The 26,860-nt window shown below is 44.1% G+C and overlaps 1 protein-coding gene across 1 annotated transcript in view; it reads left to right on the forward strand.

Annotated features, from left to right (window-relative positions):
• The first annotated feature begins 14,321 nt into the window (after nt 1–14,321).
• LOC114024841 (protein zyg-11 homolog A-like) overlaps nt 14,322–26,860 on the forward strand; it is a 30,734-nt gene continuing 18,195 nt past the window's right edge. Inside the window, exons 1-4 of the mRNA XM_027838033.1 lie at nt 14,322–14,440; nt 17,323–17,488; nt 24,136–24,890; nt 26,521–26,661. Of these exons, the coding sequence (XP_027693834.1) occupies nt 14,351–14,440; nt 17,323–17,488; nt 24,136–24,890; nt 26,521–26,661 (1,152 nt within the window). The 5' untranslated portion in view covers nt 14,322–14,350. The remainder of the gene's footprint in view (nt 14,441–17,322; nt 17,489–24,135; nt 24,891–26,520; nt 26,662–26,860) is intronic.

Consider the following 26,860-nt stretch of genomic DNA (forward strand, 5'->3'; position numbering starts at 1 on the left):
TGCTTTACCACTGTCCTTTTAAAGACCATGGGACCTTTCCATCTGACTCACAACCAAAACCTACCAATGTGTTGTCTTCCCACATTAGAATGTGAGCTTCTTGAGAGCAGGAACTATCTTATTGTTCTATTTGTATCCCCAGTGCCTAGCACACTGCTTTGTATATAGCAAGCACTTAATAAATGCTTTTTCCTTCATTTAGATGCTTTCATCTATGTCTGTAAACTTGGGTCCTGACACCACACCACCTTGGGTAAGACACTTCCCTTATCTGGGCCTCTGTCAAAAGAGGGGGTTGGACTGCAGGATCTATTCTAAGACTGCTCTTAAGAAGAACATATATAACATTTGTGTCAGGGGTCCTCTCCTGACCTGAAGGGCCCAGGTATGCTTTGGGGAATTCTCTGGCTCAATGGTCCTACCCCGATAACCTGGGAACATCAGTATCTGAAGTCCTCCCCAATTTAGGGCATAGTCACCCACTCCCCTTAAAAGCACACAGGTTCCCAAAGCTCAAACCAAGTTTTATTTGAAATTAAGAGAAATCAGGGCAGCTAGGTGGTGCAGTGGATAGAGCTCTGGCCTTGGAGTCAGGAGGACCCGAGTTCAAATCCGGCCTCAGACCAAACACTTGACACTTACCAGCTGTGTGACCCTAGGCAAGTCACTTAACCCCAATTGCCTAAAAAAGAAAGAAAGAAATTAAGAGAAATGAATGGAATTCCTGTCAGAACCCATCAGAAATAATATATTTATACCGATGAACAAATCTCCCTGTGTAGCCTGGGCACACACAGTTGTGAACAAGGTCCTTAAGGGTTGATTCTCCATCCTGAGAATCTCTAGGGTTTCTCTAATTCCCTGAACTAAGTTGCTTCCATAGCTCTCTGCTGGGATGGCACCTTGCCTCTGCTCTGCCCTCGAGTCTTTCACCATGCTGCCTCCAGCCTAAGGTGCCTGCATTTCTCCAAAAATGTCAGCAGATGGTGGTAGTTGCTTAACTTGGGTCAGTCATTTAACAATCATTGATTCAACAAGCAAGCTCCCTGCAGAATGGCACTAGAGTGGGTAGGGGGAAGTAGCTGGAAACAAAGCTCAGATTGGTCACCTTGCTAGGACTATTGTAGGAAGGAGTCCGATTTTAAAAACAAGAGGATTTCATATTTGATCCTGGAGATAATAGGCGACACTGGAGTTTATTGAGTGGGAGGGGGTAGTGACATAGACCCTCATGTTAACAGCTGAGTGGAAGATGGACCTGAGGAGGGAAGATACTTGGGGCAAAACACCCTGCAGCTTGGTGCAGCAGTAATCCAGGGAGAGGGGAAGAGAACGTTCATTAAGAATGATGTCTGTGGTGGGGGAGAGGAGAAAAACTAAAGGTGTGAAGGGGAAAATGAGAAAACAGCAATGCATTGCATGACAGAGGTTTAGAATCTTGGTTATCTACTAGTAATGTAGTCAACATAACATAGTCAAAGGAGAGTTCAGAGGAGGGGAGGGTTTGGAAGGAACATAAGTTCTGTTTTGGACTTGCTGAGTTATAGGTGCCTATGAGACGTCCAGTTTGAGAGGTCCCAAAGGCAATACTGGAGATCAGGAGAGAGGTCAGGACTCAATACATAGATATGGGAATCATCTGAATAGAGATCATAATTGAACCCATAGGAATTGATAAGATCACCAAGGGAGTTGAGGGTTCAGGACAGAGCCTTGGAGGACAGCCACAGCAGATGTGAAGTAGATTAAGATCCAGCTAAAGAGTTTGACAGGTATCAGTCAGATAAGGTGAGAGGAGTCCCACGTAAACACATTTTATTAAGCACCCACTATGTGCCTGGCACTTTGCAAATCTTGATCCTCAATAACCCTGGGAGATAGGTGCTATTATCGTTTCCATTTTATAATTGAGGAAACTGAGGCAGGCATGGTTAAGTGACTTGCCCAGGATCACATAGTTAGGAAGTGTCTGAGATAGAATTTGTACTTGGGTATTCTCGACTCCAGGCGCAGCACTGTCCATTATGCCACCAGCTGCCTCTTTGGGAATACAAAGAAAAGCAAAAAACACCACTACCAGAAAATTAGTCCCTGCTGTCATGGAGCTCTAATAGGGGGAACAACATACCAACATCTTTGTCTAAACAAGATAGAAGCAGGACAAACTGGAGATAATTAATGGAAGGTGGGCACCGGTATTAAGTGGGATTAGGAAAGGCTTCCTGCAGAGGAGGACTTTCAGCCGGGTCTTCAAGTAAGCCAGAGATGAGTGAGAATATTCCATGCATAGAGGACAGCCAGCAAAAATGCTAAATGGTTAATGACAGGAGGTTGGGGTTCAGTATGGGCCAGGAACTCTTGTGGGAAGGAGATGGCAAGATCAAAGGGTGTATACCCTGTGTAGACTTGAGGTGGGGCAGAAGAGCAGGTTCTGAGAACTGAGTAAGTCAAGGACCTGGGAAGTTAAGGTATTTGAGGGAGTGCCCTTCTGCATGTTGAAGGTCCCCAGGACGAGGGCAGGAGTTCAGGTGAAATAAGCTCCTGGAAGATTGAAGGAGAATGTCTTGGGGCAGGTGGGCTTGATAGATAGAGACGACAGGATATGGATTGAGTGATAAATGTGAGTAGCATGAACTAAAGAGAAGGAAAGGATGCAGAGTGATGGCTACAGGTGTTCTGACTTCCCCATCACATCTGTGTTAGGCTTAGGTCAGAAGGTATGGGTTAGGGTTAGGGAGGTATAGGACAGGAACGCTAAGCCATAACAGCGTTGCTGGAATAGTTCCCTAGAGCAGCCCACCTTCAGAATTCCAGCTAGCCACATCACTGCTTCAAGGAAAGCTGCTCTTTACTTTTTTAAGTCCCAGAAAAGAACCGGAAACAACCTAAGATGCCCACTGATAGTGGAAAGGCCTTGCTAGGTAAATGTAATGGATTCTCACTGCACTGTAAGAAAAAACAAATCAAACAAATACCAGAAAGTATCGACAGACATGAATTGTTGTAAAGGAAGGAAGTGGTACCCATAAAACAAGACATGTGACCTGGTAAATTCGGGTTATTCCGATGACCAAGCTATGTAACACCTTAAAATGGGGTGCTACAGTGAAGGGTCTAGGCACAAAGAGGGACATAAACACCCCTGCCCCTCTCTGGGTTCGGCTGGCTCCTCCAAACTTCAGTTCTAAGTTCCCAGAAACGTGCCTCCATAAAGGATTTATTTCAAACTCAGAGTCCTAAGGTTGGTTCTGCTTCCCCTACTCACCACTCTAGCTCAAGCTGCCACCCAACATGGTTTCTATCTACACAATGAGTCACTTACAATAATGACAACTTTAGATCTTAAATATAACCATTTACTTAATGAGGCAAAAGAAAAATTACAGATACTAAAATATTAAAGAAAGTGCATAAATAGTAAAATATATCATAATAACCATCTAAACCTGGATCACATACTCCAAACAATACATTCAATAAAATAATACACTCTTATGAGAACCTGGCCTGACAACACGTGGAGAAGGAAAACTCATGCTTGGGATAAGTTACAACTCTGGACTTCAGGCTACAATTTATATTTAGACCCGGTGAACCACTTCTCTGCTCTGCCACTCCTCCCCTGGGGAAATCCTCTTCTCTCAAACAGCATTTACAAGTTCCTTCAACTTACCAACACTCTTAAAAGGGCTATTAAAAAGTATTGTCCCTTAATGTGAATAACAGTTCTCTAAGTCAGAAAACTGCCGAGCTCAACAAACTGACAGTCACTAAGCCATAAGGACCAGGCTGGTTCATAATTTATGCCCCTGACCAGGATACCTACCCCAACAAATTACAAACTTTCTTTCTCAAACCAGAGGTGCCAGCAGAAGAGAACAAATCCTCATGAAAAATTGTACCTTTCTCCAACTCTAGGTGATGCTAAAGAGCTCCAGTGACATCTATTGCCCAGTCCTCACCATTATCATCACCACCACCGCCAGCATTATCAATCTTCTGTTGCTTTCTCTTGCCTTGTCCTGCCCCTTTCTGTCTCCTTAGCAGCTGTTGTGAAATGAAAGCCTTTCTGACTCTTAGTAACTCACCTTTTACTTTAAAAAAATCAATGTTCCTCAAATTTCTCTTAGCTACCCAGTCTCTTTGATGAAAGTATGTTTCTTCTCACTTAACATTTCTCTAGTTTTTAATATGCAAAATATCTTTCTTTTTCTCTTAAAACATTAACCTGTTTCCACATAAGCACAAGACCTCACTCCACATTGTTGACAATGAGTTCAGAATTTTCAAACCCACGCTGCAGATCATTTTCTCTCCAAAAATATCCAAATCCCATCTTCATACACATATTTTAGCAGTTTATATTAAAACAGAGTTCTTTTCCCACTCTTTTAGGTATCAAAATGTTCATCCACAATATGCAGCAACATCTTACATTATTCTTTTTTCCCTTTAAATTAGAGATGACTGGGAGGGGGGAGGAGGTACACAGGAGGAAATTTAAATGATACAAAAACAAAATAAATTTTTAAAAAAGATAAGCCGTTCTATTTTTGAAGTTTTCTCTTGTATATACTAGTTTCCTCTAGCCTTGACCTCTCAGACAAAGTCAACCTCCCCTTGTAGCTTATAAGCAGGTCTCCCCAATTCCATATTAGCATAGGGTGACTTCTTATGCGATGATACCATCTTTTCCCATCACCTGATGGCTAGTGTTTACATGCCGATTTAAGATTTGCAAAACACCTTATAAATATCATAATTTTATCTTCACCACAACTTTCCACTTGTATCTAATGGATCAAGAGACTATGCCTGGCCCTCCTCAATTCTCAGTCTCTTCCAGTTGCTCCTGAGGAGTCTGGTTAGGAATATTCAAGTTACCTGGGGCTACTTTAAGAGCCATCTAGGGGAAAGTGCAAATCCAGGTACTGCCCCTGGCAAGGAGAGAGAGTTCAGTACCCGTTAGAATGAATGTAGGTATTTCAATTCTGTTAAGGTAGAGTTGAGAGGTCAAAGTTGAGAGATCTCATCTGAGTGATGAGAGGCAGTGGAGAAGAGTAGAAAGCCCAGTATTTGGAGTCAGTTAAGGCCTTTGGACTGCAATCCCAGCTTAGCCCCCTGCCCAAAGCAGGTCCCATCATCTCTGAGCCTCAGGTCTTTTCTACAAAAGGAAGGGATTGGGCTTGGTGATTTCTTAGGTCCCTTCTAGTTCTAAAACCGAATGATGAGGCTAAGGCTCCAATTAAACAAGACCCAGATCCCTGGTCAAACAAAATGTGAGTTCGTGCATTAAGGGACACTGGTCTTGGCCTGAGTTCAACTCTTTGAAATAGGGACTCTGACCCCTGCCTAAAACCAGTTACATGAGGCCCAAATGAAATCCTGGATGTGAAAGGCTCCCCAACTCAAACTGGATTTGTTATCGTGACCAGACATTTCAAGCCTTCCAAAAATGGGACAGTCCTTGCTTACTGCAGGTATTGGATTGCAAACCCAAGAGGACAAGAACTGTGCTCTATGAGCATATTTTCTGTCTTTCTGAACTTGGTATTTCCCCCAAGCCAGGAACACAGCTACCACTACCCCTGCCTGCCATGTTAGTCTGACTCCAGGTCACACTTTCCCTCCAAATCCAGCGTGTGTTCTGAGGTCTTCGTGTAACCCATGACTCGTGTTATTTTTTCAGTAGGAACCCACTAAATTTTTTACTATCAAAGTGATCTTGCCTTGGAGCAGCAACCTACATTGGAACCAAGAAGAATCATAAGATTTTAAGCTGGAAGGGACCTCAGAGACCATCTAGCCAACTCCTATGGGGAAAAGTATTCCCTCTACTACAAATCTGACAAGTAGTTATTCAGCCTTGGTTTGAGACCTCCAGAGGGGGGGAACCTCCCAAGTCCCTGGGTTCCACTTTTGGACGGCTCTCACTGTTAGGAAGAATTTCCCAATATCAAGCCTCATCTTGCCTCTTTGTAAATTCCACCCATTACTCTGAGTTCTCAAGCCAGAGTAAGTCCAGTCTCTCTGCCAGGTGAAAGCTCTTCAAATACTTAGACGCAGCTATAATGTTCCAGCTTTCTCCTTCACCTTTATTACATAACCAGTAGCTAGTTCATTAGAGGGGCTTTGTGGTGCTCCCACTGATAGTAGGAATATGTTTTTATTAACCAAATCAATAGATTTGTTCACAATTGACTAGATTGAAAAAGAGTAGTTAATTCCAAGAAGGCATCTTCTCCAGGGGTGTGTACTGTACCATTATTAACATTTGCTTCTTTGTTTAGTATTTACTTAAAAAAAGAAAAAGACAATATGTATTTAGGTCTTCTCCAAGTTAACAGGAGAAACTCTGAGAGTTACAACTTCTCTTCAAGGAGGATGTACCCTTCGGACTGAGCTGTCTTGACTGGTGAGTGTTTGGAAACTCAGCCAGCTCACAATGTGGCTTGTTAAAATTGTATCTTCTTCTGGTCATAGCAGGAACTGAGACAGCAAAGGGGAGCCTAGAAGTCAGAGACTGTCTCATAGATTAAGGGAACAAAACAGTTCTTTGCAGACTGTCTCATAAATTAACTAAACTCCACATCCTGAGACTACATGCTAACTCAACTCAAGGAAAGCCTGCTACACCTTACTATAAGAGCCCCTTGTCCCTTCTAACTGCCCTGGTCTGTAAGCCTCAGAAAAACACCAGATATCCACAGCAAGACCAGCAGAACACCACGTATTGCTGATAACTTTGAGATGATTTGGCTATGTTAATGAACTAATCCTAAGTCAGCACTTTTAATTTATTTATTTATTTTGTGAGGCAGTCAGGGTTAAGTGACTTGCCCAGGGTCACACAGCTAGGAAGTGTCAAGTGTCTGAGGCCAGATTTGAACTCAGGTCCTCCTGAATACAGGGCCGGTGCTCTATCCACTGTGCCACCTACCTGCCCCACTAGCAGCACTTTTAAGAGTTTCATTTTTTCCCTGCCAAAACCCTACAAAAATGAGTCCCCAAACTCTGCTCCCACCCCAGCACTCTTCCCTCTTCTACAGACCCAAGCTGAGTGCTCCCAACTCCGATCCACAGTTACATAAGTGACTCTCCCTCTCCCCATTTTCTTCCCCATGCTGCCTGCCTTCCTCCACCACCCCATTCCCTGTCCCCACAATGTCTGTCTCTGTGCCCTCCTCACTGTTTGCCTCTGTGCTCTCTGTGCTTTATTAAAGGATGATTGAAGCATTACTTCCCATTTGCTACCATTGTGGTCTTTCCTAGCGAATATCCAAAGACCTGGGCATACCTGACCCCCATTTGACCCAGAGGGACTGCCTCCTTGTGGTCCCATTCCCTTATCCCATAAATTAATTAGCAATTCAATGATGGTTTTGAGGAGAAAAGAGGGTTATCCTATGTTATATTTTATATCCCATCTAGTCATCTATCTTCCCATATGCCTAATACCATTCACACCCCTCCCTACTCCTACCCCCAAACCTACTTTTTATCAGCTTCTCTGGGCACAATAATCAAATCAATACCACAATATGTAAGGGCCATTCAGGTCTCAGACCCTAGATCATGCTTGGGTCTACCCTTCCTGGGTCATACAGAGCATATGCAAATATTCCCTACCCAGTTCCAATCTAACACATGGAACTTTGGGAAAGCAGGTTTCTGACCATGAGTAATGAGAGATTGGTACTGTGTGGTGATGAAAAGTCTTCTAATTTGTTAGGAGAACTGAAAGAACTGGTTCCTCAGGAGGCGCTGAGCCAGAAGTGAGTCTGAATATAAAATCTCTCATTCTCTTTTCCTTTCTAGCCGTGATCAAGGCAGCACTGCTATGAGCTTCTAAGTGGGGAAGCAGCAGCAAACTGCATTTTCCCATTGAGTTATTATATGTCCACAAGCACATGGTGAATAAATCTGGTTTGTTCTTGTCCTTCCTTGATCTTAGGCTACAAAATATTCAGACATGGAATCAGCCGGGTTATGACCTTGTGGACCTTCAAAGGTCAGAAGAGCCATCAAAGTTTCCACAAGCAACTGAAGTAAGTTGCAGAGTCCATTAGAGGTGCTAGCTGTGGCTGTTAAGAGAGAAAGTACCTGTGGGAAGTTGTGGAGAGATGTTGTTTCGTCCTTCATTTTCAAAGTGGACCAATGAGATCATGGGGTGATGTCTTGACTTGTGCACGAATTGGATTTTAAGTGCAGCAGAGTTACACAAAGTCACCAGCTTCATTCTCTCAAGTCCAATGGCAAGACAAAAGGCGATGGCCTGTGATGTAGTGGATGACCTTGGTGTCTTTGATGTCTGACCAAGCTCTAAGTGCTCCACAGCACCCACTTCAGCCTCCTTTATGGTCATTAGAATAAACTTTTCATCTGGCCCATTCTGCTTGGGGGCGGGGGGAGTCTTCACATGCTTGAGGTAGACATCTCCTTAACTGACCAATGTGTCTGAGGTCAGTTGATTACCCTTAGGCTGGTTTAGCCCACTTACTGAGATAGTTTAACCAGGGTGTGGCCACTGTACCAGCTATAGCTTCTTGGTGCCAGGGGTGACAGGTGGAAACCAAAAGTGGCCGAACAGCCCTGAAAAGGGCTTGACAAGCCCTCTCCCCAGAGGTGCTAGTCTTCCCTGACGTCTTCCCATTGAAGAAGGCAGTGTCTTCAGGAATCATGACCCCCTCTATGGATAAAAGGGCTGACTGGACTCTGGAAAAGTACTTCAATTTCAACAGAGAGCTCCATATAAGGGGAACCTCATCCTGACTTCATGGAAAGAGAAAATGACTTCCAGCACCAGGATCTGGGAGGTACCTCTATACCTGTGCTTTACTGTCTTTGTATTTTAGATTTGAGCCCACTCTACTTAGGGACCTTCTAAGTGCAAGAGGAGAGTACACCCCTAGTTGGAGGAGATTGTTTTGTGTTTACTATTCTTGCTATACCATCTCAGTAAATCCTGTTTCTAAAAGTGAATACAGACAGTTCTCACTTTACTTCTGCAGACTTCTCTCTATAGTGATTTTTTACAAAATACGAATTTGCCCATGGATGTGGGGAAAGGAGGGAGGGGTCACAAGCCCAGATGTAGGGGGCTGGCACATGGTTCAAGGACATGTGGAGGTTGGAGATGGACAAACAAAAGCAGAAGGAGGAGCCTGTGGGGGCCAGGGCTAGCTACACAGGAGCCTTGTTGGAACCAAGAGGAAGAACACAGGACAGGCAGGGCAGACATGTAGGGGCTGGACATAGAAACCGACAGGAGAAGATGGATGACACAGGGGGAGGGTGCCAAGGGACAGACGTGGTATTCGAGTGTAGACAGGTAGAAGACAGACATGAAGAGGCTGGACCTACGAGTGGGGGTGGGTGGAGCAGAGCAAAGGTCCCCTCTCCTGGTGCTGGAAATCTCAAGTCAAGTCCCTAATCTATTGGTACCAGGGTGGTGGAAGTCTCCCCACATATATATTCTTCTGTTTTCACTTGGAGGTTTTTTTGGCAGAGGAATGAAAGACCATGGAGTGCTGAGCTGGGGGCAGGAGTGGAGAGAGAGAGCACAGCACTGTACAGTAAAGTTAACATAGGTGTTTTTCTAGAATGTGGATTTCTTTCAGCATTCTTTATATAAAGTTGAATTTGGGTGATGCAAATTTACATAAAGTAAGAATTGACTGTAGATGTCTACTGGTCTATTGATAATGGGGATCACACTGGACGGGGGCTCATGAGCAGCAATGTTGAAACTCCAGTCCCTCAGGTTTATCCCTAGAACCCTGTGAAGAGTAATAGTCAGCTACCCTATAAGGGAGTAGAAGTTGGGGAAGTGACCCCAGGGGGATTTTGGGGTGGTGGTGGTACTATACTAACATTGCTTCTGAAAAGATCATGTCATTACTCTCTGGACACTGTGTACCCTCTCAGTGCCGCCTTTGTATGAATTTCCAAGCTACATGTGAACCATTTCATGCATGTTCCCCAGACATACACGTTCCCTATGAATGCCTTTCCCTCTGTGTTCTTAAATCATGCATAACTCCAGGATCTGCTCTCTCCCACTGGTGGTATAGTATATAACTCCCTTTTGCTTTGAACTAAAGTACCCCCTGTTTGGCCCAGAAAACATATCCATCAGTGGGTGATGCATTTTGGTTATTTATTTATTTATTTATTTGTGAGGCAATCGGGGTTAAGTGACTTGCCCAAGGTCACACAGCTAGTACATGTCAAGTGTTTGGTCTGAAGGCGGATTTGAACTCAGGTCCTCCTGACTTCAGGGCCAGTGTTCTATGCACTGCACCACCTAGCTGCCCCTAGGGTGATGCATCTTGGCAGCTGCGGGGAAGATATACATACATAGGCAGTGGTGACTCAGAAGGGTGTTTTGGCCTGGGAAGTCACAGAGATGGCCAGTGGAGTCTTAGAATAGTAACAGTTAACATTTATATAGCACTTATTATGTGCCAAGCACTTTACAATTATCTCATTTGATCATCATAACCACCTTGGGAGGTAGGTGCTATTTGCCTTAGGAAACTAAGGCAAACAGAAGTTAAGTGACTTGCCCAGGGTCACACAGCTAATAAGTGTCCAAGACTGGATTTGGACTCAGGTCTTCCTGATTCCAGGCCCAGTGCTCTATCCACTGAGCCACTTAGCTACCTTAGATAGTTGATAAACACTCCTACAAGCAATAGCAGTGTTGATTTGATTACAATGAAGATAAATGGTATTATGCACTCATTTGGTATCCTTTTCAAAAAGAGAAATAAGGTTTATTTGGTATGACTTGTCCTTAGCCACATCATTGCTTCCTTGTGAGGGCTGTTTGCTTCTTTTTGTAGATTTTTGCTAACTAGCTCTTATTAATAATATATTCTAAATTTTTGTTAGCAATTGAGGTCAAGGTCACTGGCCTACAATTTTCAAAGTCCATTCTTTTCCTCCCGCCCCCCCCCCATTCGGATATATCTCCTTTGCCATTCCTGTAACACCATTCTAGTTTTCTGTAATTTTTTAGAGATTGCTTGCAGAGATCAGTAACCCCATCCATCCACCCATTCTCTCAGTGTCCAAGGATATGGTGAATTTCAGTCAGGTGCCTTGAACTCAGGGGAATAACTGTTCTTTCTTATTAGGATCATGATTTAGAGCTGAAAAGGACCTTCAAAGTCATCTAAACTAGAGATTTTAGAAATGGAGGACTTGAGCAGCAGAGAGGCTAATGGGCTGCCCTTTCTATCTGTATCTCCAGCCCTCAGCCCAGTGCTTGGCACATGGTGAGTGTTTAATAAATGCGTTTCATTCATGTGTAACCACTCTGTAACTCTGTTTGGCCAGGCTGGCTATGCAGGTGAGGGAGGAGCCCTCACCTTTGTTTTCAAAGGCCTAAGGGACTGTCATGTAGAAGATGGACAATTCCTCTAGAAATATTTATACACGTACCTGCCTGTCTCCCCTGTTGCAATGCCAGCTCTTTGGGAGCAGGGATTGTTTGTTTCATTCTTTGTACTTGTAACTGTAGTGTTTAGCATAGGCCGGGGCACATGGCAGATGCTGAATACTGACTACACGGTTGGGCAGAACCAAGAGCAGTAGGGGAATGTTACTGTTTTAGGGTACAGAGGTAGGATTTTGAATCAGGCAACAAGCATTTATTAAGCACCTACTATATGCCAGGTACTGTGCATACAAATACAAGTTGAAGGACAGCCCTTACTTTCAAGAAGGCTCCAATCTAATGGGGGAAAGCAGAGTCCAGAGTGCACCATGGAAAAGGATGAAGAAGACAAGGCTGGCCTCTTTATTTTATTTATTTATTTTGGCTAGGCAATGGGGTTAAGTGACTTGCTCAGAGTCATACAGCTAGTAAATGTTATATGCCTGAGGTCAGATTTGAACTCAGGTTCTCCTGACTCCAGGGCTGATGCTGTATCCACTGTACCACCTAGCTGGCCCCAGGCTGGCTTCTTTAAATGGAGGTGCTGAGGGGAGCCCTCCAATCAGAGGTAGAGGCCACAGGGATAGCAGGGTACTTCCAGTGTATGAATTTCAGGGCTGGAGCAAGCTTTCAGGCGAGTGTTGGAAAAAGCCCAGTACATACCCTGGAGAGGTTTTGAGCTCAGCCCTTCAAATCTCTGAGCATTTATTAAGCCCCTACTATATGCCAAGCACTATTTGCTGTCTGGAGTAAAAAGCAGTCCCTGCAGTCTAATTTGGGAGACATGTAAACAACTATATACAAACAAGATAACAGACAAGAATAAATTGGAGAGAATCAACAGCATTGAGGGGGATGGGGAAAGGCTCCTTGTGGAAGGTATCACTTGAAGGAAGCCAGGGAAGCCAAGAAGGGAAGATGAAGGCAGAGAACTCTTGGGACATGGTGGATAGCCTGTGAAAATATACATTTAGGAGATAGAGGGTCATTTTCGAGGCCAGTGTCACTGGATTGAAGAGAATGAGGAAGGGAATGAGGTGTGTGTGTGTGTGTGTGTGTGTGTGTGTGTGTGTGTGTTGTCCTGGAGCTCCAAGGAGCCACTGGAGTTTTGAATAGCTCAGATCCAGTCAACTTTGCACTGAACCATGCAATCCAAAGACTGTTCTCTTTGGAACAGAAATCAGAGGAAAATAAAGATAAACTTTCTCTTTCTGGACAGTTGTCAACTCCCTATCTATCCTCAGCAGTGGGCCACGCTCTTCTTTGACCTCTTTTCCTCTATAACTGGGGGGAAACCAATCCCAAAATCTTTTGTTCTCTAGCCTGCCAAGGAGGGCGGGTACAGACCAGCAGGACACTGAATCTTAAGGGTAAAACTTGGAGATCTCAATGAGAGGTGGAACTGGGGACTCCGTAAGAGTCATGACTGGCGGCTCTTTATGGTGGTACAGTGGGTTAGAGCCCTGGAATTGGAGTCAGAGTCAGGAAGAGTTCAAATCCCACTTCAATCAATCAACAAGCATTGACTAAGCTCCTACTATGTGCCAGGCACTGTGCCAAGACAGTTTCTTACCCCTAAGGAGTTCACAGGCCAATGGGGAAGAAGAACAACATGCAAGATTTAGACTGGACACATTGGAGCGGATTGGGAGAGGGAAGGGGCTAGAATGAAGAAAGAGGAGGGGAGTATTCTTGAGGAAAGCAGGATTTTAGCTGAGACTTGAAGAGAGGGAATCCCCGGCATGGGTGACAGCCAGAGAATGCCTGGAGTCCAGAGACTGAGTGTCTTGCGCAAGGAATAATCAGGAGGATTGTGGTGTCTCCGGATCGCAGGGCTTGTGGGGCTGAGCATGATGTGAGAAGGCTGGGAAGGCAGGATGGGGCAGGTGCTGAAGGGCTTTAAATGCTATAAGATTTCACAGCTGATTCTGCAGCTTAATAGGACCCTATTGAGTAAAGGAGGGAGATGGTCAGACCTGGGCGCTGGGAAGGGCATTTTGACACCTGGGGGAAGACAGACAGACAGGCGACGCCAATAGTCCAGGTGATGACAGCCCTGCCCCAGGGGCCGAGGAGAGGAGGGGGCTTGCAGGAGGAGTCTTTGTTAGCCTCCGCCACCTCCAGCTGGGTGGGCAGTCACTGGGGCAAGTCACTCAATTGCCCTCACCTGGGAATCACCTGGGAAAGTGCTGTTAAGTACAGCTGTTTAAGCTTCTCCGCCCCCTTAGAAAGGGAGCATGGACTGGGACGACTGTTTTTGCATTTACGTGTCTATCCTCAGGCTTAACTCTCGGCCTCCCCCTAGGGAAGTGCTGGTAAACTGACCGTTGTCTATGAGGGGCGGGGCTTCTTCGTGAGCTCGGTCCCAGAGAAGAGGGGTTGAATGGGCTTTATCTGGGAGGGGAGGGACCTCGCAGGCTCTGCCTCTGGAAGGAGAAGCTTCCCGGGCTCAGCCTATGAGAAATGGGCTTTAGCGGCAGCCCGGGAGGGGCGGGGCTTCGTGGGCTCTGCCTCTAGAAGGAGGAGCTTCGCGAGCTCCGCCGGCCCTGAGGGGCGGGACTTCGCGAGCTCTGCCTATGAGGGCAGGGGCGGGCCCCTGCTCAGTGGGCCGAGCTACCCCGTGCGGCGCAGGCCTCAGTCTCCGCGGGCGGCCGCCCGGTCTCCACCTTTCCGGGCTGCCTGAGGAGAAGCGGCCGCCCCGCCTCCGGCCCCGCCCTGCCCCGCCCCTCGCCCCGCCCCGCCGGATTTCCTGTTTCCCCCTCAGCGGCTGCATTGGCAGCGGCGGCTGCGGTGGTGGCGGCTGTAAGTCCTGGAGGGGCTGCCCCGGCCTAGCACGCGCCCCGGTGGCACCCGCCTCGTCCGGACCCCGGCTCCGGCGCCTCCGGGAGGCCTCCCTGGCCCGGCCCCATGGTGCACTTCTTGCACCCGGGGCTGCGGCCCCGTACCATCGTCACCCCGAACGCCCTGGAGGACCCTCCGGGCTGCTGCGTGGTCCAGGTGGGGGAGCGGCCGCGGCGCCCCGGGGGAAGGGGGGTTGGGAGGGGCACCTGGGGGGACCCTCAGCTGGACCGAGCGGGGCGGGGAGCACCAAGAGAGGTGACGTTTGTACCGCGTTTAGCGCAGTGCCCGGCACGGAAGAGGCCCCTAATTAATGCTAACTCTAATTATTCTTGGGGCAGGTGGGGGGAGGGTGAAGGTGCGGCAGGTGAAGATGAGGGGGAGGGAGAGGCTGTTTGGGGAAACCCTGGTCAAAGTCGTTAGTAAGCGCCTGCTGTGTGTCCAGCGCTGTGCAAAGCCCCGGCCTCCAGGAGCGCCCAGTCTAACCGGGAGACCACGTCTACAGGGCAGTCGTAGCGGGGGGAGAAGCTGGACAGATGGAGAGATTGGTTTGGGGAGGGGCCAGATGGAAGAGCCTGGGTTTGTTTGTTTATTTATTTGTTTATTTATGCTGTAGAGTGACCCACGGGCTTGAAAACCCACATTTCCTTCCAAGCCCAGCATCACTCCCTACTGTAAGTTTTCAGTCTTGTCATCAGGACCCTCCACGTAGTCCTCAAGTTGGGGAAAACAAACTAACCAACTTGATAAAGTGTGATGATTTTTAAACTTACTTTTAGCCTCGAAGGAAAAGTAAAATCTTTTCAAACTTTCCCTAAAGATCTAGTTAAAAACAAAAAGACCTCCTGGTGATCCTTTCTCTCTAGGGGCTGAAAAGTCTAGCTGGTAGGATAAATCATGACAATGAGTGGTTTGGATGCTTTGAATGGTTAAGTGGGGCCATGCTTATGCAGAAAGGATAGAAAAAGTTTTAGTTTGGGTGATTGGGAAAAACTGATTGGGGAAGACTTCAAAGATGGTTTTCCCAAACAGTTTCACTGAAACTTGAATTTCTTTTCTCTGTGTTTTGTGCCACCTGATGGTGCCCCTGACAGTCATTCATTTTTGAGAGGAGCTGAGGGAGAAAGCTACATTAGAATTAGTTAGGAGCTCAGAAAGAAACTGTTCTTTGCCACCTTAGTGATGCAACACACTTCTGGTTCATAAAATGAAAGCCAAGACTTAAAAAACCCAGCCATTCTCAACATCAGGACAAATAGAACACAAATCTGCCTGCATCATTCATTAGGCCTGAAATTAGACAGGTGATCCTGTATGAATAGGTGTGGAAATGTCTTTCTAGGCTGAAGTGCTTCTTCCTCTTGCTCTTGGGGCAAAGGAGGTTAAAAAATAATTTTGCCTCCCTGACCCAAGTGAAGAATGCTGTAGCACCCTGCCCAGGAAGTCATTTGAATTGGAGCCTTTTTCTTGCAAAAATCTTAGCTGAGGCTTTATATCTTTGAGCTCCTGTATACATTTTAATACACTTGAGCAAACTTTAGGCATAGATTACTGTACACTGTGCTAGGAGATACAAAATTGAGATAAGCGTCTTAAGGTGTTGCTTACCTAGTGGAGTAATGAGACCTGCAGAAATAAATATAAATAAATAGAAATAGATATGAGTATAAGTGCCAGCAATGTATTGTGTGAAGCCTGAGGGTGTGGGAAGAGCCCTTTTTCCCTTTGGGCAAGATCTGAGAAGCTTTCTTTTCAGTGGCTTTGGGCAGCTGGGATGGCTGAGATATTAAAAAGCCAAGGTAGTTGATCCACCTTAGAAGAATAAGGGGACATTGTGTACCCCCATGAGGTGCCACTCTCCTTAAACAGGTGGGTGAAGAGGAGAGACTGGAGAAGACAAGAACTAGGATAGATGGAGAACCAGGAATGTGGTGTGTCTGAAACCACAAGATTAAATGATCCAGTGGGAAGGGAGGGTCAAATAGTGTTGAATTCTTCAGAGGTCAGGGTAATGGGGAAAAAAAAGTCATTGAATTTGATTATTTCTAATCACCAATTTGAGAGTAGCTTTTGTTTGTATCATTGCTTGGGTGTGTATATGTATGGGTGTGTGTGTACACTCCACTCCTCTGTTTACATGTTGTATCTCTAGTAGAATGGAAGCTCTTTTGAGGGCAGGACTGATTTTTGGCAGCAAGCCAGGTTTCTGTGGGTGTGGGGGAAATGGAGACATTGAGCAGTAAGTTTTTTTCAAGAAAGTTGTTTTATGAAGGAGAGAAAAAAGATGGAATGATGATAACTGGCCTAAAGATCAAAGGAAGTATTTATTTGTAGAATTATGGAGGTCTGAGCATTCTTGTAGATTGGAAGGAGCCATTGAGGAGAGGGAGGGCTAGCTTGAGCACACAGGATAGAATGTGGAAGTGGTCGTAATCATGGTGTTGGGGGTCATCTCTGATGAGCAAGCAAGAAGGAAGGGGCAAACAGAAGGGACTTTAGGTCATCTGCCATCGGACTATGGGGGGTTGAGAAAGAGAAGGAAAGGTTGAGTGCGGTTGATGGGAAATGACATAAAGAATCTAAGTTTAGACTAGAAGCAGAAATTTATAGATGAAATTGGCTAGCCATAATCTGGAGAATATCATATCTACCTGCATTACATTGATACTGACCTAGATTGTGTTGTAAGAAGAGGTAAATAAGAGATTCATTTCAGTTGTCATCATGTATGAAATTGCACGTGGTGTGTATGACCCACTTTTTGATTATGAAGTATTAGGTAAGTATGGATTGAATTCTTCTTTGCCCCATTACATTTAACTTGTATTATATTTATTTATATACATGCCATATCTTTAAGAATAAGCACAGTAGCCTGCACTTAGTAGGTACTTAATAAATGTTTAAGTTTGAATGTATTGAATTTCATTATCACAAATGTCAAAAATCATTTGTTTTAACTGACTGTGTTAATTTAATATTCAATAATTTTAGGTTTCTTTGTTTTAATAAAGTGTATTTGCTTGGGGTTTATTTGGTAGGAGGAAGCATCTCCCTACTCCTTGGTTGACATCTGCCTGATTGTCCTGGCTACTGACCTGGACAGGTTCTGTTCAGAAAGACCTGATGGAACCCTGCGCCTGCACGAGCTGGGAAGTTTCCCTCAGGAAGTAGCTGATCGACTGCTGCATATGATGACAATTCATGGTAATGCAGTTTATCTGGTATCTATCGGCAGTCGAAATGTTCCTGGTAAAGGTTTAGGATCCATAGCTTTGTTGCAAAAAATAATGACAAATTGGACATATCTTTGAAATATGCTTTGTGATGGCCCATGGAGAAATGAACTAGAAACTGAACAGAATCATAGAAATCCAAAACTGGGAGGGAACTTTAAAGGTCTTGTAGTACATAGTACCCTCTTAGTTTTCAGACCAGGAACTTGAGGTCCAGAAAGGGGAAGTAGTTTGTCCAGGGTTTGTCATGCAGATCTTTTGGGGCAGGGCAAGTCTCCTCTGTTTCTGAGCTTCAGTTTCCTCGTGTAAAATGAGGATAGAAATCTCTGCACAGCTGATCTCCCAGACCATCGTGAAAGTGAATTGGACAGCTCAATGTAAATTTGTGTAAACCTGAGGGGTAATAATTATTCTTCCTAGGCTCTCGAGTGTTTTCATTTCTGAGGCTGAGAAAACTTAAAGGTTTTTGCTTCTTTTGAAAAGCTTCTGAATTGCATTGGGGCAGTGGGGAGTCTGTCCAGTAAGCTCATAGACAAACATGATCATAGCTTTAGAGCTGGAAGAGATCTTGGTAGATGCCTTCTAGTCCCCTCCCCTACCCTCTTTTTTATAGATAAGGAAACCAAGTTCCAGGTCACTGCCGGCACTTCCCAAGGAGCTGGCAGAACTGCCCTTTGGCATTAGAATTTTAGAATTGACCCTTTATCACAAAACCTTGCAGCCACTGTCCATCAAGTGTTTAGTCTGAATTCTCCCCCCTTCCTTTTTATGCATTGTTTTTTTTTTTTTTCGGCTAGGCAATGGGGTTAAGTGACTTGCCCAGGGTCACATAGCTAGTAAGTGTTACGTGTCTGCAGCCACATCTGAACTCAGGTCCTCCTGACTTCAGGGCTGGTGCTCTATCCACTGTGCCACCTCGCTGCCCCAAGTTAATGTCCTTTTGAGGAGGCAGTCATTTTTCATTTTTGTCTTGGTATCCCCAGCACCTAGGTTAGTGCCTTGCGAATATTAATTGCTTAATTAATGTTGAATTAAATTGGGTTCAAGCTGAGAAGGGAAAGGCATAATTGAGGCATTTAGAGCTGGGAGGGACCTTAGAAAAAGGAGACAAAATTATTTATATCCTTGACCCCACAATCCCATTAGTGGGTTTCTAGTCCCAAGAAAAACCTATTTATGAAAAGTTTAGTGGAAGCACTTTGTCATAGCAAAAATTGCAGTTAAACTGTGCCCAGTGACTGGAAATTACAAATTCTGGTTTTATGAATATAGTGAAATATCACTGCACTGTTACAAAGTAGGTAGTTGATAGAGGACTGTGGCCATTGATCAGAAAGATTAGTGTACAAGTCCTGTCTCTAACCCATATTGTATAACTAGGGGTGCTCCTGGGCAACTTTCTGGGACCTAAATCAGTGGAGAGGGGTCTCCACACCAATGAAGCACAGGTCTGGACCCCAAAAGTACCCAATATATGGAATTTTGTTGCTGTTGAGACATAGAGTTCTCAACACTGATAAAATGCCAGTCTGAACCAAGGACAGATCTGGTATATCTAATATGTGCAAAGTACTGTGCTGGGTGTTTCTGGTTTTGGGGGGTTTTGTTTTGTTTTGTTTTGTTTTTACATTTCAGTCACTTTAGGCTATTGGGGGCTGGGGACAGCAATTCCACTTCACAAGTTTTTTATAGTGCTAAGCCTAACATTCACACAATATACACAAGTGAACAAACATGATTTTGTTTTAATTTTTCTTCAAAAGTTCAGTATTATAAAATAAATTTTTTGAAATACAAATATGGGACCTGGAAAAAATTGTAGATTCCAGAAATTTTTTCTGAATTGCTCATATCATTATGATTCCAGATCATCATGATAATAGCTGACATTTTTATGTCATTGAAGTTTGCAAAGCACTTTTTACTTGGCTATCTCATTGGATCCCCACAAGCTACTCTGGGAGATGGGGTTATTTTGCACCCACTGAGAGGCTAAGGGACTTGACCTTGGAGTCAGGATTCCAACTAGGGTCTTCCTGACTCCAACACTCTCCTCAGCAGCACCTGCACCAGTTTCACTTCAGGCAAATCAAAGTAGACAACACGTTAACAGCAAGAACTTGAAACTTTCATGCAAGAAGTATTTCTACTGCGTCTTTCCCCGTTACCTCACCCTTGTTCCTCATTAAACAAAAAACTTAAATCGTTAATTGCTGACTTATTAGATAATACATTTCATTTTAGAAGATAGATATTTTTGTCTAGCAGAAGAAACCAGAAATGACTTAAATACTTAAAAAACTGAGACATTTTTTCTGTTGTAGTACATGTTTCTTAAATAGTTATTGGCGGTCATCATTTACTTTAACAATTAAATAGAACTGAAGACCCATATTTTAGAATCAATAAGCATTAAGTGTGTACTGTGTGCCAGGCACTGTACTTGGAATATGAATACAAGCAGAAAGATAATCTCTGCCTTCAAGGAGCTTATACTCTAACACAGGAAGACAACATGTAAGAACAAGCTGTGAAAGGGAGAAGGGAGGAAGAGGAAAATATTAGAGAAAGTCCAGAGAGTTTAGAGTGGAGCATGAAGAGGACTAAGGACCTGGCTGGCTGGGGCAGTTTCCTTAAAATGGTGGATCTCAGAAACCTCCAGCGGGAGGAAGGGGCTGAAGGGGTGGCTTGTGAGAAGGCTTCTTCGGCCAGAGGCAAGAGTGGAGCCTTGAGAGAATATAAATAATGAGAAGGGGAAATCGGTTACAGCACAGGAACAAACCTAGGGCATCGTGAACTGCCACAAGTTTTTCTAGTGTTGTACATTAACATAGTTTGCTAAGCCGCTTTATCTAAAACAAAAACTAAGTCTACATGGCAGTGAAAAGCTGGTATGCTGAACCGTTTGTCACCTCCGGCGGCTTTGGCAAACACAGTCTTCCTCCAAAGCTCACTACATCATTTTGGAGGTAAAATTTCCATTTGTTTTTGCCTCAATGCATCTTGTCATGTTGACAGACTGTTACATTATCTTTGTCAAACATATCTGGATGCATCTTGCTTACCAACGTCACCCTCAGAATTGAAAGGGTTCTGTCTCCTGGCTGTTTGGGGTGCTCTGCATTATTACCGCTACTGGCAAATGAATTGTCACTTGACATGCAACTGTTGCCTGTCTTTTCAAGCACTTTCAGTTCTTCAGTATCAATAATATTGAGAAATTCTCATCCACATCTTTTATATTTCCTATTTCCTCATTTGCATCTTTTTGGATAATTTTCTTTAATGTCATTAATTGTTTGGGGGCTTGGATCCATTTGTGCATAGGTTGGGAGAGCCAATGTCCATGAGCCTCTGGGCCCTGCCCCAGCACTGGGGTTTCAAAAACAAAAAAAAACAAGAAAATCCCTTCTGTTCTGAGAGCTTATATTCTACTGGGAACATACAGCATACGCACAAATAAATTACTCAGTTCACCAAACATTTATTAATAGGCTTCTCTTCCCCAGACACGTGTATACAGTATTGTTGTTAGTCATTTTGCAGTTGGGTCTGATTCCGTGACCCCATTTAGGGTTTTGTTGGCAAAGATATTGGAGTGGTTTACCATTTCCTTCTCCAGCTCATTTTGCAGATGAGGAAACCGAGGCAAACAATGAAGTGACTTGCTCAGGGTCACACAGCTGGTAAGTGTCTGAGGCCCGAAGGAAGATGAATCTTCCCAACTATGAGCCCAGCTCTCTATCCACTGCCCTGCCTAGCTGCCCCATATACAAAGCATTTGTAACATAATTTCGAGAGGGAGGAAGATTAATAATTAACAGCAGAGATGAGAGGAAATCAGTGAGGGTCTCTAGTGGGAAGTGGTATCTGAGATTTGTTTTCTAGTAAGTGGAGGTGAGAGAGGGAGTGCAGCCCAGCCATGGCTGCCCACCTAGACTTTTCTCTTCTGAGTTGTAGCCTCGGGGAGGTGCCTAAGCGTGGTGGTTGTAGCTCCTTGTGGTAATGGCCTAGTAAAGAAATAGGGAACGTTGGGTATGAAATGATACATAATGGTCAAAGAACCACCAAAAGAATAGTGTAGATAATTACTGCAACTCTGTACAATTTTAAGTGGCAAAAGGACTTGGATTAGAAACATTGGATGCTCTTCCCCCTACCCTGCCCACATATTTCCTTTCTTCTAACAAACAGAAAACCCTGAAAATGTTAAGTTGCATGTAATAGAAGTCAGTTCTGTTTTGCTTGACCTTTTTCAGGGTTGGTCGGGGGGAAGGGGTCGATTGGCAGTGTGCTAGGGGTTCATATGTCAAAGCAACTTTTATTTTAAAAAATACATACAGTGAGTTCCCTGTGAGTTACAGGTGCCACACCAAAGGCTAGGTGACAGTTTGTCAGAGAATCCCATAAAAGAATTCCTGCTTTTATGTGAAATCTGGGCCAGAAAATGTACATTAAAATGCTAACATTTTATGCTTTTCTTTCTAAAATACCTATGAGGTCAATACCGATACTGGGTACGAATCCTGTACCTACATTAGCTTCATTTGCCACCCAGAAATAAATACTTAGAACTAAGATCAACACCAGCATTTTATGGTTTTCTTTTTTCTCCTCCTGCACTCCCTTCTCCAGTGTTATCGTTTGTGTTTGTGATTTCCCTCTCCTAAAAGTGGTAGATAGAGCATAATTGTTTTTATTATGAACTAGGAAAATCATCAAACAAGTATTACATATCTGAAGAAGTCCAGAAAAAAGAGTGTATATGAAACTGCTGTTTTATTACATTAGCTTGTTGTTGTTTTAATTTATGTTAAATTTAATCTGATACCAACATTGACCTGCTTATCACTTCCCTTCTGAACTTTCTCCTGTTCTCTTTTAAGACTTTTTTTGGGGGTAGAGGGGCAGTCGGGATTAGATGGCTTGCCCTGGGTCGCAGGGCAATGTGGCCGCATTTGCATTTGAACTGAGGTCCTCCTGACTCCAGGGCCAGTGCTCTCTGTCCTGGGCCACCTAGCTGCCCCTCTTTTGTGTGTTTTTAAAATGTTTCATTGCATTCTTTTTGCAGCACTTACTACTTCTCCCTCCACCTGCCCATAAAATCCCTTCCTTGTAACAAATACATATTATGAATCACAGCAGATTTGTATTGTATAGGTTCTGTCTGGAAATTTGTCTTCAACTTTCCCCAAGGAGGTAGAAAAGCTTCTTTAATGGCACTGTCCTTGCTTGTTACATTGTGTGTAGTTCATCACACAGGGAGTTTCATAGTTCTGCTCACTTTACTCAGCATCAATCCATTACAAGTCTTGGTAGGGTTCTCTGAATCTGTCCTTTCTATCTTTCTGGTAATATTCTGTTACAGTCACATACTGTTAACTAGTTCAGCCTTTCTCCAGTAGATGGGTACCCACTTTGTATCCAGTTCTCTGCTACAATGTGGGTCCTTCCCCTCTGTCTTTGATCTCTTTGGGATATAGATCTAGTAGCGGTCTTGCTTTTGCGTGTTCCAAATTGCTTTTCTGAGTTGTTGGACTAGTTCATCACTCCATCATGTTATCATGTATGTTAGCATGCCTGTCATCTAGCATAATTGTTATTAATGTTAAAGTTAAAATAATTCAAATTAATTTTACTGAGTGGGGTTTTGGGGTAGTTTTAAAAGACATTTGTGATACCTAGTGATTAGTTGGGAGGCACCCTTAGGTTTCATGAAACTAGAGCCTCCATATGGACACATGTATGTGTGTATGTACATATGTATGAGTGTGTAATAGCTATCTTAGCCTCATGCCATATTCCTAAATAATTTTCTCTACTAAAAGTGCCAAAGGCATTGTATAGAAATGGGAAGAATAGTGAAGAGAAATTGGAGCCCCAAATCCTGGGTTAGAATCCTAGTTCTGACACTTAGTCACTGTCATGTGACCATGAGCAAATCACTTTTCCTTTCTGGGCTGGACCTTTCTTTCCTCCTCAGAGAAATGTGGAGAATCTGGGCTCTGAGGCTTAAAAGGACTCTAACCAGGAGCACGCACACTGATTACGGAGTTACAATGTTTTGTTTCCCAGAAACCTGTAGTGGGTCATGTGCTTTATAATTGTCATCTGATTTGAACCCAGGTATTCTGACTCTCAATCCAGTGTTCCTTCCATTAGACTGACCATGTTGCTTCCCCTAAAAGAACTTTAGTATATGATTGACCTTTATATTCATTTTAAAAAAATCATTTTATCTTATTTTTATTGGATGAAAGAAATAAAAAACAAAGTACTTGTTATATGCAAAGCCCTTTGGTAAGTGCTGGGAGGACAGGTACAAAGGGGCCCCATAGGGCCTTCTTATGAAGTGCACAACGCATCCAGGGGAGATGGAGGGTTGGTCTGAGCAGGGCCGTGGCCTTGGCAAGAGTATAAAAGAGGGAGAAACCCAGTTTATCAGTTTAACACATCTGATGTATCTGATCAGATGGGCTTTATCTCCTACTTCAATGAAAGGGAGGGGGCCTTTCAGTGACATAAAGTACTTTAGTCATTATTACTGATAAATGATTAATCTGGCCTAGAAGTAGTTGCTATTTAATGTAACCAGCTTGGATTATGATTCCTTTGCAGGCAAGCTGAATGATCGAACTGTGGGCATTTTTCAAGGCAACCAAATGCAGCTGAAGCAAGTGTATATCCGGAAAGCCGAGATTTCTGCTGCTGCTTTCCACAAAGCCTTCTGCCATCACAGAATTATTGAACTGGATGCTGCTGGTGTGGGTGCAGACCTCTCCATCCCAGATATCCTGAATGGCCTTGGCAGCAGTTCATGGGCCCGGCAACACCTTCAGTGCCTCGTGTTGAACTCGGGAACTCTGCCCACTGTGGAGGCCACAGTGCCACGCTTTAGCCAGCTGGCCGGGCTTCGGGTTTTAAGTGTTTCCAACATCCCTTTTCAGAACAGGCACCTGGCAGATGTCGCTTTGCTGCCCAGATTAGAGAGTCTGGACATTTCTAACACCTCAGTCTCTGACCTCTCTGGACTCCTTGCCTGTAAAAATCGGCTCAAATCACTCACCATGCACTATCTGAAGTGCCTGACGATGACCACGCCCCAGATCCTGGACGTCATCAGAGAACTGCGGGGCCTGGTTCACCTTGATATTTCCGACGATCAGCAGTTCACCTCAGACCTGGCCTTTCATTTGCTGCAGCAGAAAGACATACTGCCGAACATCTTGTCGCTAGATATCTCTGGGGGTAAACACATCACCGATGAAGCTGTCGAAACTTTCGTCCGGCAGCGGCCAGCAATGCAGTTTGTGGGACTGTTGGCTACAGACGCTGGCTACTCCGACTTCTTTACCTCAGACCCCGGTTTCATGGTGTGTTCTAGTCTGACATGCATAGGTGACTAGGGAAGGTAGAAATGCAGACTTAATACCCTTTGTCAGCGCCAGACCTGGCCACCCTGCCCTTGCTGAGGAAGGCCAAGAGTGATTAGATGTGGAAGTTGGATCCCGCTTGGTACCGTGGTACAGTGGAAAGAGCTGGGTTCAAATCCTGCCTCTGTCGTTTACTGCCTTTCTGGGACTCAGTGTATTCATCTGTAAAATGGGGGGATTGAATCAGCTGGCCTCCTAGAGCTAGGATCCCATGAAGTAATCTCTGCCTTCAAAGAGCTTCCCTTTGGAAGTCCAGTGTGAGGACATGCTTTTCTGAGGCCTGTGAAGGTGGACGGCTCTGTAGGCTGTTCAGAAAAAGGAGCACCGAGACTGCTAGGTGCCATTGTTAGGAAAGAAGGGAGTGTGGGTTAATCAGCTGCTTTGTGGCCACACATTTCCTGTTGTTTACTCTCCCTCCCAATCCAGTCAGTCAGCAAGCCTTTATGGAGTACCCCCTGTGTGCCAGGCCCTGTGCTCAGTTCTAGAGATACAAAGAAAGGCAAAAACCCATCCTTGCTCTGGGAGCTCACAGTCTTGTGATAGTAATTGCCGGAATTTACCTAATGCTTTAAGGTTTGCAAAGCACTTACTAAATCAAATATTATCTCATTTGGTCCTCCCAACTACCCTGAGAAAAGGTAGATTGCTATTATCCCCAATTTATGGATGAGGATACTGAGGCAGACTGGGAAGTGACTTGCTCAAGGTCACACAGCAAATAATTATCTGAGATTGGATTTGAATTCAGTTCTTCCTGGCTCTAGGTCCAGCACTCGATCCACTGTGCCACCTCATTGCCAATTAAGTTTATGGACTACCTATTGAATGACATTTTCACCATTTTATGAGTTACTTTCCATTAAACATCCTTGGATGATTCATTGTAGCTTGGAGGTGATTGGGTTCTTCACAGTTATGTCTGCTGAGCCGAAGGCCTACCAAGCCATGGGCTGTGCATCTGTTTTACCAGAACCAGCCTTTATGACTCATGTCCTCATGTGATAAATTATCTTGGCCCTGACAACTAGTGAAGAAACTATGAATCTTTACTGGTGGAGAAAATACCAACACTGATGAAATCACAGAGCTTTTCAAAATTATCCATTGGAATAGATTGTTCCTATTGTGGACTGGAGGGATATCCAATGAGAGAGCAAAAAGTTAATGTCTTGTTTTTTGTTTTTGTTTTTTTTAGCCTTGTCTATTCTATAATGCCCTTTTGGTAGCAGATTTCTTTTCTTTCTCCCTTATCTGTCCTTGTATCATTCTTTCATATTTGCCGTTTTTTAAAAACTTACAATTATAGCTATTGAATAGCATTCAGTTGAAATGTTTTCTAAAGTTTTTGTTTTCCTTACCTTTAAAATAAGAAGGTTGAATGAAAATGTTAATGTATCACTACCTCTAAGTAGTTTTATTCTCATATTTTTAGGTACTCTTTGATTACTTTCTGTGAGTCCAGGAGTCATCTCTAAAGTAACTTCATAGTTAAATTTGAAATTTTTAAAGTCTGCTTTGGAAAGCTGAGAGAGAAGAAAAACTCACGTCTTCTGGCCCTTTTGTTTTTAAGGTTGCAGGAGGGGCAAATGTCAGTCAGATTTCCGAAGCTCTGAGGAGATACAGTGAGAGAGTGTGCTTTATGAAGGAAGCCCTCATTCGCCTCTTCACCCAGACATTTTATATGCAAATAACCAAGCCAGCTGTTTTAAAGGTAACGCTGCACCTGATCTGAAAAGAGTAATTCTTAGACTTAACTGACGTCTGACATGGATTAGAAACCAGGAATCAGTGGGGGTTTGGTTCACTGGGGGCACTTAAATACTCCTTAGATGGAGAAAAACAGCCTGCTTCTATCCAGGCTTCATTTTCCTAGTGATCATCATCATAGGACACACCCATTATGTGTGTAT

Source organism: Vombatus ursinus, unplaced genomic scaffold (assembly GCF_900497805.2).
Source record: "Vombatus ursinus unplaced genomic scaffold, bare-nosed wombat genome assembly UNPS02014825.1, whole genome shotgun sequence".
In the NCBI taxonomy this organism is placed as follows: Eukaryota; Metazoa; Chordata; class Mammalia; order Diprotodontia; family Vombatidae; genus Vombatus; species Vombatus ursinus.